The sequence below is a fragment of the Octopus bimaculoides genome, chromosome 8 (genome assembly GCF_001194135.2).
Source record: "Octopus bimaculoides isolate UCB-OBI-ISO-001 chromosome 8, ASM119413v2, whole genome shotgun sequence".
NCBI lineage: Eukaryota > Metazoa > Mollusca > Cephalopoda > Octopoda > Octopodidae > Octopus > Octopus bimaculoides.
The window spans coordinates 37,782,508-37,795,926 of record NC_068988.1 but is presented as its reverse complement, the minus strand read 5'-3'; the positions used below and the strand labels follow the sequence as shown (position 1 = coordinate 37,795,926).

The 13,419-nt window shown below is 39.6% G+C and overlaps 1 protein-coding gene across 5 annotated transcripts in view; it reads left to right on the top strand.

The window, feature by feature from the left end:
- Positions 1 to 13,419, top strand: part of LOC106883850 (nuclear pore complex protein Nup214) — a 64,996-nt gene that overhangs the window by 45,527 nt on the left and 6,050 nt on the right. For 4 of the 5 annotated variants that reach the window (XR_001411166.2, XM_052970045.1, XM_014934989.2 and 1 more), the window contains exons 20-24: positions 780 to 998; positions 1,722 to 3,708; positions 5,834 to 5,905; positions 9,256 to 9,512; positions 11,366 to 11,536. Coding sequence is in view for 4 of the 5 variants with exons in the window: in XM_052970045.1 (XP_052826005.1) it covers positions 780 to 998; positions 1,722 to 3,708; positions 5,834 to 5,905; positions 9,256 to 9,512; positions 11,366 to 11,536 (2,706 nt within the window). In the remaining variant the exon portion in view is untranslated. The remainder of the gene's footprint in view (positions 1 to 779; positions 999 to 1,721; positions 3,709 to 5,833; positions 5,906 to 9,255; positions 9,513 to 11,365; positions 11,537 to 13,419) is intronic. The other variant, XM_052970044.1, reaches the window with a different exon arrangement.

The window sequence follows — 13,419 nt, the reverse complement described above, 5'->3', positions numbered from 1 at the left end:
GCAGCGACCTGATTAATAATAGTAATAATAATAGTAACATCGTTAGGAATGAGAACCCAGGTTCGAAATTTCCCCAAGACACCTGACGAAGGCTGGAGGGTATATCAGCCGAAACGTTGTGTTAACAACAAACAAGATGAGGACAAATATCCAACAAATGTAAATAATTCCTCATCTCTTAAATATAGAACTGTATTATCAGCAATGTTGTTGATCATCCTCCAATGATCCTCATGCAGTAGCTGGTGAGTTTTCTCCACATTTCCAGGGATGGCACTTATGGCTGGTCTTCCAGGTCATTCATTATCTTCCAGGCTTGTTCTTCCACTTATGAAGTACCTGTTCCACTCAAAACATTGCATACGACTCATTGCCTCATCACCATAAGCTTGCCAAAGCATGCTCAAAGTCTTTGTAGCAGACTTCCCAAGTTTAATGTAAAATTTCACATTGGCCCTTTGTTTCAGCTTCCTGTCCATGACAAAAAGCACATAGTACAGTATACATGTGACCACAAAAACACAAATTTCACAAGTTTGGAAGTAAACACAGTGATGTCACTCGAGACACTGCCTCATGAAGGTCACTGCTAGCTCTCATCCTGCACACAACCATGTGCTGTCATCTGTTGGTGCACTACAGAACTAGTCAGGGAACTTTTTGACACCACGTTGTAAATGATATAGTGATAGCAGTAGTGTTTTATTTTGGTACATTTTAGTTGGTTCTGTTGAAAATTCCTTATGTTTACTGCATTTCATGTGTGTCATTCCTTTAAGATTATGCCAGTAGCCTCAACCTAGAAGACATCTCCTCAGCAGAATCTGTGACAGGTGATGACTGTCTTGGAGTAGAAGAGGAAGACGACGAGGATGACGATGAAGACGAAGAAGAATGTGAAGAGGAAGAGGAGGAAGACGACGACGAAGAAGAGGAAGAGGAAGAGGATGTAGAAGAATATTCAGCTCTTGACATAGCAGAAGAGAAGCAAGCTGACGGTAAGTAAAGGTGTTCCTTTAATCGTATTTTTCTTCCTTTTTCTATGCTTTTTTTTCTCCTTATTTGTTTAATGTTCGTTTTTCCTAGACTAGCATGGGCTTGAAAGAGGATTTATTCAAGGTAGGATTTTACATTACAGCTGCATCCTCTTCCTGTTACCAACCCTTAAACTGTTTTTCAAATAAAGGATATCATTACTCTACAGGTCCTCACACTGCATACATATTGTTTTATGAGAGAGTGTATTTGTTTGTCTTATGTACATCTGTGTACATGTTACCATTTATAATACTGGTATCAGTGTGACTGTACTTCTTCGCAACTGAAGTTGATTTTGTACCTTAGTAAGAAACCTTTATTATTTATGTGTGGCTGCCACATAAAAGCAGCCATGCAGTGTCATATAAAAGTTTCTGTGCGGCACCACATAAAATCACCTGTGCAGCACCATGCGAAAGTGCCTGTGTGGTGCCATGTAAAAGCACTCAGCACACTCTGAAGTGGTTGGCATTAGGAAGGGCATTCAGCCATAGAAACCATGCCAAATCAGACTGGTGTCTGGTGCAGCTTCCCAGCTTGCTAGCTCTGGTCAATCTGTCCAACCCATGCTAACATGGACAACAGGCATTAAATAAAGATGATGACATTCATTTCTGTAACTTATATCTTCATAGATGTCTTCAATTTTTGTTTTTAATTTCTTTTCCCTAATTTTATTACAGCAGCAACAACTGAAGAGTCTTCAAAATCTGCTCAGAAATTACCAACTGCTGCAAATCCTCCCTATGTAGTTGGTGTTGCTGACAAGCTTGGTGCATCGTCCCCCTTTTTGGCAACTACATCAACCAAGGTGAATCAGTTTACAACAACACAAATGACCAAATCTCCACCTTTAGCCAATACTAACAAGCCACAGTCACAAATATTCAAGCCCCCAGAACAATCTTCAACTCTTGGAAGTCTTCTTGCCACCCCCAAATCATCTGAGGAATCAACTAGCAAGGGCTTATTTGGCAATAGCACAGCAACATTTTCATTCTCTGGTTCAAAGTTTAATACCAGTTCAGCTAATGATCCCTCAAAGCCACTTGCTCCAACTTCAAAACACTCAATATTTTCATTTTCTCAAGAGAATACTGGAATTGGCACTGCAGTTGCTGCTACAGATACTAAAAATGCTCAGAATATTTTTTCATTTGTTCCTTCTACAGTTGGCACCACCACTACTTCTACTGCTACTAATGAAATAGTTGCACCAAATACGTCCATTCCAAATGCAGCTGCAACCACTAAGTTGAAGCCGATACCTACATCACAGTGTTTGAACAATTTACAGATGTTTAACGAAAACCCCTTGCAAGCTCCAACAGAGGGTTTCTCTTTTGGTGTAACCTCTACTGGAATTGAATCTACAGGTACAAGCTTGCCGCAACAACAGTCCCATCAGACAACAACCTCCACTGCAGCTGTTTCTCCTGCTGCAGGTTTATTTACAATGCCCACCACATCGATTTTCAAGTCGTTCCCTCCTGCTGGCAGCACCACATCTGAGGTTACTACTGACAAACAAAATGCAGTAATGCCTTCGGCAACTGAGGTAGTTTCTGCTGCACCTACTGCAGTAGCTACAGCACCAGCTGCACAAGCAGTACCTGCAACAACATCATTAACTTCAAATGAAGTGCCTGTGTTCTCCGCCTTGAATAACCTTCCAAAGCTGACTTCACTGAAAACTGAAGAGTCTTTGACTTTCCCGCCACCTTCAGGATTGACTGCAAAAAGTGCAACTCTCTCTCCAGCTTTGTCCTCACTAACTTCACCAGTGGCTAATGTAGTTATCTCTGATCCGACAACACTTGCTGCTTCATCTCCTACCACTCCTATTATGACAACCACCACTACTAATACTATTTCATTTACAGTTCCTTCTATTGCAACTGCTGCTCCTACTACTACTTTCTCAGCTCTTGCTTCCACATCTATAACTGTTCCAACAGCAGCTACTTCTACTACAATTACTGCTGCTCCTACTCCTCCTAGTACTTTGTTCGGTGCCTCGTCTGCTTCTACGACAGCTACAGCACCATCTACGTTTTCCGTGTCAACCACAACTGCCTTTGCAGCTACCACAACTAATATGTTCACAATGTGTTTTAACACTCCAGCCAGTACCAGTAATCCCACCTCAGGTGTTGCTGTCTCAACAGTCTCAGGAAACATGCCCTCTGGGAGCACTGCCAGTATTTTTGCCAACGTTGCCAATACACTTTTTGGTTTACCTGTACAGACAACAAACACTTCAACGCCATCAACTGTTGCTGAACCATTCAAATCACCAACTACTCAAACTTCTAACCTGTTCACCCAAAGCACATTTCCTACATCATCCACGAGTAACCCCTTACCCAAAGGACTGTTTTGTCAAGACTCTAGCAGCAGCAGCAGCACTGGACTATTTGGTCAAGTTGCTAGCTTACCTGCAAATACAGCAATTGGTGGCTCTAGTAGTATTGATGATTCAAATGCCAGCAACACTGGAGCTGCCTTCAGTACAGCCAAGACACTGTTCTCTCAGTCTAAAACTGGGTCTGTGTTTGGGCAGGCTTCAGCATCTCCTGCAGCTTCTACCAAGGCTACAGGTCTTTTTGGGCAGACGAGCACAACTCCAATGACTGCATTTAATCAGTCAGTTTTTGGTTCAACAGACAAGTACGTATACCTGCATATTCTTGGACTTTATCATCATCGTTGTCATTTTTTATGTTTTGTTGTTTTTCTTCCTATTTTGCCCAAACCACATAGGGTAAACTGGCTTGTAATTCAATTCAACCTGTGTATGTATGTATGTATGTCTGTTGATGTTGTTTAACCCAAGGTCAACTCTGATTGAGCAAATGTACAATCAAAATGACCTGACCAATTTTTTCTCTCAAATGTAGTATAACTTGGATTACATTAGCCACTACGACCATTTTGTTTGTTCTTTCTGTGACAATAGGGTTTGATTTTAGAGAGATTTAGCTATTGTTTCTTGCATGTTGGGCTACAACATATAGGCTCGCTCACCAACTGGAATATGCTATTTTATTAATGCAATTTGTAAACATCATTATTTACAGCTTTCTAATGGGATAATCACTGATTCACAATATACCTGATGGGTGTGACTGACACAAAAGTTTCTGACACATTTGACATTGTTCAAAGAACACTGATTGTTTTGTCAATATATAACAAAAGATTATAAGCATGCACACATGAATATATTAACCCTTTAGTGATGCTTATTTATCCACATTGTTTTTTTAACTAATCCTGCATTTTCTTGTAGTTTTGAGATTTCAGTGGTGTCATTATTTACTTTTAAAATGACACTATAGTATAGATGTGAGTGGTCAGATTTGGCTGGTTTGAACATCAAACAGTTTGTGTTTGGACTGAATATGGTCAGTTTAAATGCTAAAGGGTTAATTATATTTTTCACAAGGAAAAGTGCTAGTGGTGGCTTTGAAGTTTTAGATTAGTTGCTTTTGTCTTAGACTGGGACAAAACTTTAAAGTTATTGTCTTCTTTTTCTTTGTGAAAAACAAAAAAAGCATAAGGTATTGAATGATTCTTCAATTAATGTTTGTTTTTGCATGGCTGTGTGGTTAGGAAGCTTGCTTTCCAACTGTGGTCTTAGGTTCAGTCCCACTGTACAGCATCTTGAACAAGTGTCTTCTACTATATCCTTGGGCTGATGAAAGTCTTATGAGTGGACTTGGTAGGCAGATACTAAGATAAACCTGTTATATGTGTATACTTATGTTTCAACAGCTCTTGTATCTACTTGAGTATACAAAAAAATTGTTCACCAGCAGAAATCTGCACCAAAGAGACTCTACAGAAAGCAATGATACAGAAATAAACAGCACATCAAGATATCAACTTATCCTTAGACTTGAGACCCAACTTGAATGCTTGCAACATGCTGAAAGCATCCCAGACCATATTCTGGTGTTAAACTTGCTCTGTTTAGTTTAGTACCATCATCTGGTCCTTGCATTCCTTTAGCATTTCACACTTTTTCACAAGCATTTGGGCCAGGTCTCTGGAGGACAGCTTCTTTCCTTTGTTAAACTAGTCTCAGGGTCCCTGAAAGAAGTCACAAGCACTATCCTGCCTCCCCTATATATATATATATATATAGGCACAGGAGTGGCAGTGTGGTAAGTAGCTTGCTTACCAACCACATGGTTCTGGGTTCATTCCCGCTGCGTAGCACCTTGGGCAAATGTCTTGTACTATAGCCTCGGGCCGACCAAAGCCTTGTGAGTGGATTTGGTAGACGGAAACTGAAAGAAGCCTGTCATATATATGTATATATATATGTGTGTGTGTGTGTGTGTGTATGTTTGTGTCTGTGTCTGTGTTTGTCCCCCCAACATCGCTTGACAACCGATGGTGGTGTATTTACGTCCCTGTAACTTAGTGGTTCGGCAAAAGAAATCGATAGAGTAAGTAGTAGGCTTCCAAAGAATAAGTCCTGGGGTCGATTTGCTAGACTAAAAAGGCGGTGCTCCAGCATGGCTGCAGTCAAATGACTGAAACAAATAAAAGAGTATATGTATATATAAAAGCTATTGGTAGCTCTTGGTTTATCAATCTCCAGGATAAAAAAGTAAGCATTTATGTCTCCAGTTTAGGACTTTGTGAAAAATTTACAAACACAGGATCATGTTGTACAGGAGTAACATTTAAAACATTGTTACACAGAAGTACTTAGAGTTGCTTTGGTTTTAATTTTTTTTTCCTTTTTTTTTCCATTTAATATTATATTTTAAATCTCTTACAGTACCTTCAAAACAAATGCATTTGTACAATCAGCAGCTTCAACAGCATCTGTTTTTGGACAGGCTCCTTCCAGGTAAGTTGATATTTTTAAAATTTACCATTTTGATTAACAATGTCGTTATCATCATCATCATATCCATATTTAATGCTGTTATCGCTTAAACAGGTTTGCAAATATGGTATATCAGTGTTTGCATCAAGGTTGACTTTGCTTTTCATTCTTTCGGGGTCGATAAAATAAGTACCAGCTGAGTACTGGGGTTGATGTAATTGACTTAGCCCTTTCCCCCCGAAATTGCTGGCCTTATACCAAAATTTGAAACCTGTGTAGTATATCTGTGTCCTTTACAATCCTACATCACTTGTCTGTGAGATCTAGTGTCACACTCAGATAGAGTACTATCTTATGCTATGTAGTTACTTGACCTGCAAGAAATAGTAGTCAATTGTCTCTCAAAATCAGGTTCTATTGTATCAAAAAACAAAAGGATGCATTGGATAATCTAGGGTGGTCACGGCTTGTATACCTTTGATCATAAGTGTTTTGATAAGAGTTGACCTGATCTTTTATGTAGTCAGGAGTGCTGCTCTTCCACTTAATTAAAAGAGAGCCCTACTATGCAGCTATCATTTAGATGACAGACTATCTGCTGCCTCTCCTTTCTCAAATTAGTGCCTGTGTCTTATATTCATCATCTTCATTTAACGTCCTCCTTCCATCCTGGCATGAATTGGACAGTTTGACAGGAACTGGCCAGGCAGAAGCCATCACCACGCTTCTGTGTCTATTTTGGCACAGTTTTTACAGCTGGATGCCTGTCTTAACACCAACCACCCCGCTGAATGGGCTGAACTATATTATTTCCATCAAAATCTTAGCTGTTAATTTATACTGTTTATATTCTTGTGAGTTAACTCTCATCGTAATTATGGAAGTGAAATGTGATATTTCACTATATTAGGCATCATCTTTTAACATCCTTTGTGCATGCTGGCATGGGCTGGACAGTGTGACCAGAGCTGGCAAGCTGACGGTGGGCTGCACCAGACTCCAGGCTAATTTGGCATGGTTTCTACGACTGGATGTTCCAAACATCAACCACTTTACAGAGTATGCTGGATGCTTTTATGTGGCACTGCATGGATGTTTTATGTAGGGCTACTGCATGAACGTTTTTATGTACCATGATGATGATGATGAGTCCTTATCTGCTTTACAACTAAGGTATTCTTTTTATTCCACTGGTCTTCATTGAGTTACAGCATATGTTATGTACACTAGTCGTAAACATGATCTCACTTTACCCCCAAAATGTCATACAAAGACAAATGTAAATGAATCTTCACTTCTGCACACACATTTCAGGCATCCATACAATTTCTACCAATTTCCCTCACAAAGATTGCTCAGCATGTTGCTATAGAAGACATATTCCTAAGATTCCATACTATGGGATAGAAACCTAAAAACCACGTGCTTATGTAGTGAGCATTACCACACAGCCATGTTTATGCCTATCATTTATGTTTAAAATCTTAGCCATTTATTATGTATATACTGTTTTGAAGGTGATGCCCTAGCACGGCTGCAGTCCAGTGACTGAAACAAATAAAAGATACAAGATATATATATATATATATATATATGTGTCTTCTATTTTTTTCAATCATTTGACTGTGGCCATGCTGGAGCACTGCCTTGAAGTGATTTCTGTCAAACAGTTCAACCCCATGACTTACTTTTTAAGCCTAGTACTTATTCTATCGGTCTCTTTGCTGAACCACTAAGTTACAGGAACGTAAACACACCAACACAAGTTGTCAAGCAACGATGGAGAGACACATACACATGTATGACAAGCTTATTCAATTTCTGTCTACCAAATCCACTCACAAGGCTTAGGTCAGCCCATGGCTGTAGTAGAAGACGCCCAAGGTGCCACATAGTGGGACTGAACCTGGAACCATATGGTTGGGAAGCAAGCTTCTTACCACACAGCCACGTAGAAAATAAAATAAAACTTAAGGTGGTTTTAGCATTTAAACCGGCCACATCCAGTCCAAATATTCTACCTGTTTTATGTTCAAACCAGCCAGATACAGCCTCTCAAAACTACAAGATAATGCATGATTAATTCAAAACAATGTGAATAAACAAGCATTGCATTTGACAGAGTAATCTAAATGCTTAAGGGTTAATTTCACCACATTTTATGTGTTTCATTATCGTCATCATCATTTAATGTCCATTGTCTGTGTTGGCATGGGTTGGGTGATTTGACCAGAGCTGGCAAACTGGGCTCCAGTCTGATTTGACATGGTTTCTACAGCTGTATGCCTTTCCTAACACCAACCATTTTACAGAGTGTGCTCGGTGCTTTTACATGGTACTACACAGGCACTTTTACATGACACCACATGGGTGCTTTTATGTGGCCCTGTGCAAGCACTTTCACATGGCACTGACACAGCGCTCTTGCAAGTCTATCTTTACCACGAGGGGACTGGTTTAATGCTTTTACTGTGGAGATCGGATTTTGAGCACAGCAAGGCACTAGGCATCTCCATTCTTTGTCATCTCGCCTGAACGGTTCAGCATTCTTTCTAAGGTCATTCTTTAGTGCTTCATCCCATTATTGGTTATATAATGCAAATTATACAACCTGCACCCACTGTCAAATCATCAAATAATTAAATAGATTATAAACAAATTTGGTTTCTTTTCTTTTCTAAATATACCCTGTGTTTGAAATCTGAAATTGAAATTGAACCGAATCCGACGACTGGCACCTATGCCAACCTCTCCTTCATTGGACACTAAACTCTGCTCAAGTGAAATTGTAATTGAACCATACTCAATGACTGGCACCATACCAATGGAGCACTAACAGCACTGTTGAGCCTGTTCATTGTCAGAGCAGCTGTCTGGCTTCCGTGCTAGTGGCCCGTAAATAGCACCATTTGAGCATAATCATTACCAGCGTTGCCTTCTAGCACTTGTGCTGGTGGCACGTTAGAAAATCATTCGAGCAAGGTCATTGCCAGTGCCACTGGACTGACTCCCGTGCCAGTGGCACGTAAAAGCACCTACTACACTCTCTGAGTGGTTGACGTTAGGAAGGGCATCCAGCTGTAGAAACTCTGCCAGATCAGATTGGAGCCTGGTGCAGCCTTTTGGCTTGCCAGTCCTCAGTCAAATCGTCCAACTCATGCTAGCATGGAAGGCGGACGTTAAAAGGATGATGATGATGATGACGATGTAATACTAAGGCCCAAATTTAATAAAGGATAAAATGATAATATATGAAAGGAAATAGATATGGAGTTCTTAATTGGTTATTTGTCAAGAAATTTATGATTTAACTTGTACTGTATGAATATATTAATATGTATGTATATCTTCTGTGCATTTGTAATTTCCAGTTCGTCAGTCTTTGGTCAACCTGCAACTACTGGCAGCAACAGTGTTAGTACTGGCAGCATATTTGGCAGCACCAACAACCAGTCGTCCACTGCATCAGCCTCACTTGGTGGCATGTCAGCAGGTCTGTTTTCATCTGGAGCATCCACACCCTTCTTCAGTGGTCTCGGTGGGAAGCCAAGTGAAGAGAATGCTAACCAGAACATCTTTGGCAATACTAGTCAAGTGTTCAATTCAGGAGCAACAACTCAGAATGCAGGTAAAATAAAAATAGGATGCCTTCAAGAACGGGTGTTGTGTTAACTCTTCATATTCTGTACAACACAAATTCACCCAACATTGCATGTATCTCTTAGTCCTATAAATTATATAATGTAAAAGCTGCAAAAAAGTTAGTGGGGAAAAACATTTCTTTTTTTTTATTTTTTTTTTATCATGTTTGTGTGTCCATGTCTGTTACTAGACATTACTAATATCTCTTTATTGTTTTTTTAATGTACATGGGTTTTTTTCTACTTGTGTAGACTTCTAATAACATGGACAACATTATTTTTTTATCAAAAAGAACTATTTACATTTAAAAAAAATGAAGTCTTTTCTATAATACTGACAATTTTCTTGATAATCTAACCACAATTAAATACACTATAAGCATTTGAATAAAAAAAACATTTTCACGTATTTTCTCCTCAATTATTATAGAGCTAGTGGTTTGACTTCATCTTTTTATTGTCCGTGATTTTCATGCTGGAATAATATGTTAGGTAATATGTATATGACCAACCCTCTTGATCCTATGGCATCTCATATATGTATGAGAAATGCTACGATTTATGAAAGTGAGACATGTGGGCAATGAGGATGAAAGGATTGGAAAGAACAAGAACGAGAATTGTTCAGTGGATGAGAAGAATATTACTGAAAGAGGGGAAGTTAAAGAATTACAGAGAATAATGGAAATAGTCAGTGATGGGTGACATGATGGGAGAAATGAGATGAGATGATTGGGTCCTATGCTGAGGAAGGCTGAAATAAATGTAGAGGGAGGTAAAAGAGGAAAACCAAGACATGGCTAAAGAATAGTAGAAGAGGTAATGAGAGCAACGAAGTTGTAGAGGATAGGGCAAAAATAAGAGAAGACTGTCACAGGCCTTGAAAGGCTAACTTTTGCTTTAGCTTAGCAAAGGAAATGGCCTTAAAATGTTTTGGCTGTTGTACATACACAGAAGAAAAATTTTTTATAATTATTTTGTTTTGTTTCGCAAGGTTCTTGGTGACCCTGTCAGTGCAGGTGCCACTTAAAAAGTATCCAGTCCACACTGTAAAGTGGTTGGCATTTGGAAGGGCATCCAGCTATAAAAACCTTGCCAAAAACTGACCTCACCTATGCTTGTGCCATGTAAAAAGCGCTGAGTGGTTGGTGTTAGGAAGGGCATCCAACTGTAAAAATCCTGCCAAAACAGTCACAGAAGTCTGGTGCAGGCTTCTACCTAACCAGCTCCTGTCAAACCGCCCCACCCATGCCAGCATGGAAGGCAGACATTAAATGATGATGATAGAAGACCCAGTAAAGAAAACAAAACAGTTTACAGACCTACTTAGAACAATCACAGGTACTATGTTTGGTGAACAGAAAGACACAATAATAGTGTACAAACAGTATATTACAGCCCATCATGGACCATTCTAGTTTTACTTGGGATCCAATTGCTCTACAACATAATGGTGTGCTATGCATCATAACAGAATGTACTCAATCTACTTCCTTTTAGCACATCTGCAATAAAGTAAAAACAACTAAAAAGCAATGACCACCTGGATATATTCGGTTGCTATAGCAAAGATTATAATCTTGTTGTCCCTGTCATTACATGAAAAACAGCATCCATTTATGAACATCAGTCACTTCATAGGCATTCAAGATTATGATATCCAGGTCATTGATTCTAGAGAATTGTGTCCCAAGTCTAAAACTTTCAAGAGAAAGGGTTATCTATGCATACAATAGCTTAGATTTGAATGTTATTATTTGTGTGTGTGTGTCTTGTGAAATTTATTGGAGTGATTGAGAAATGATGTCACTAAAGCTCTTCTCTTTGTATTTGCACACAGCTAACTTGTTTGGTTCCCAGGCAAGTGCATCAGGCTTCAAGAGCGTCTCTTTGGCTAGTTCTAAACTGAGCAGCACCTTTAGCTTTGGTTCATCAAACACTGGCAGCAGTGTGGCCAGTTCTGGCTTTAGTATCAGCCAACAACAGCAGGCAAATCAACCCCAGCAGCAAGGTAAGTAGCTCTATTTGGACATTGATAAAGGGTTGATGAATTAGAAGTGGTATCTTATAGCTGGATGAGGAGTGAGGGTGGTGGCAATGTAGACGTGCATCTGTGTGCGTGCATGCATGCATGCATGTCTATCTTTGTGTGTGCCTTGTTGCATAGTAGCTTGATTAGAGGTTGGATTTAAGGTTTCTTTTCATGTAAATAGATAAATAGCTCAGATGACAGTTGTCTGACTGTACATGTATTTGTGTGAAAAATGTTAATGTAATGCCTGTAAGAGTAACCTAGGTGTGTGTGTGTGTACATACACACACATGTGCAATCCGGTTGTTTTACGACAGTTTATCCAGTGATGTGTGTAAACTTGGTGGCCAATTGGCTGAGTTATTAGACTGTCAGACAGATTACTTTGCAGTTGTTGTTCTGACTCTCTAGTCTCTGAGTTCAAATCGCCAAAAAGTCAACTTTGCTTTTCTTGCTTTCAGGATCAATAAAATAATCAGTCCTGAATTGGCGTCGACTCTTCTTTCTCTCACTCTTTTATTGTCTGTCTGTCTTTCTCTGTTTTGGAGGAAATCAGTTGTGATCAGATCTGGAGAGGGATGGGCACTGCCAGTCCAAAATTGTCCAAGGCATGCCATATGTCATAATGGTACTTCTGTGACTCTAAACAAGGAATTGAAGGCCCAAGGCAAGGCACATGTCCATTGCAAGGGTATCAGTGAATTGTGAGATTAACCCTTTAACATTTAAACTGGCCACATCTAGCGAAAATATTCTACCTGTTTTAATTCATACTGGCCAAGTCTGCCCCTCCCCACTTACCCTATAGTATCATTCTAAAAACTAACGGTTATCTCCTAAAAATCAGAGGGCTATAAGACAATGCATGATTAATTCTAAAAATATGAATAAATAAGCATTACATTTGACAATAATTTGAATACTAAAGGGTTAAGGTCAAGCTGCTGCCTTAATGCAGAACAAATTTGGAGAGAACCTGTGGCCACCTTCAGTGGTGGTGGTTGTAGTTGGTAACAATAACAGCTTTACTAATGAGGAATAGATTGCACAGTGTAGTCCTAAGTATTAAAAAAAATATAGAATGGTCATGATTATAACACCTCTGTCACAGGCTTACCTGACGAGTACTAACCTGGTGTTAAACAGCAATAAAAACAATCAATGGTATTGCTATGACCTGACAGAATTGTTAGCAAGTCGGATATAGCATTTCTGGTTCAAATTCAGCCGAAGTTAATTCTGCTTGTTTTTCCTGGGTCAATAAAATATATACTGGTTGAACACGGGTTAATGTTATCGACTTACTTCCTCCTCTAAAATTGCTGGCCTTGCGCCAGAATTTGAAATTCTTGTTATTACCATTAACACTATCACCATTACTATCATTATCCAGGTTTTATTTCCATGTCTGGAATTTCTTCTCTAAATTTTCTGCAGACACTGCTTGGAGTACTAAGTGTCATTCTTAAAGTCCTTTGGTATAGTTTGGAGAATTATAATAGGAGGGATTTGAGAACTAGGCCTTGATAATCACCTGCCAATCATCATCATCATCATCATCATCATCATCGTTTAACGTCCGCTTTCCATGCTAGCATGAGTTGGACGATTTGACTGAGGACTGGTGAAACCGGATGACAACACCAGGCTCCAATCTAATTTGGCAGAGTTTCTACAGCTGGATGCCCTTCCTAACGCCAACCACTCAGAGAGTGTAGTGGGTGCTTTTACGTGTCACCTGCACGAAAACGGCCACGCTCGAAATGGTGTCTTTTATGTGCCACCCGCACAAGAGCCAGTCCAGGGGCACTGGCAACGATCTCGCTTGAAAACCCTACAAAGTCCAGTCAGGCGGTACTGGC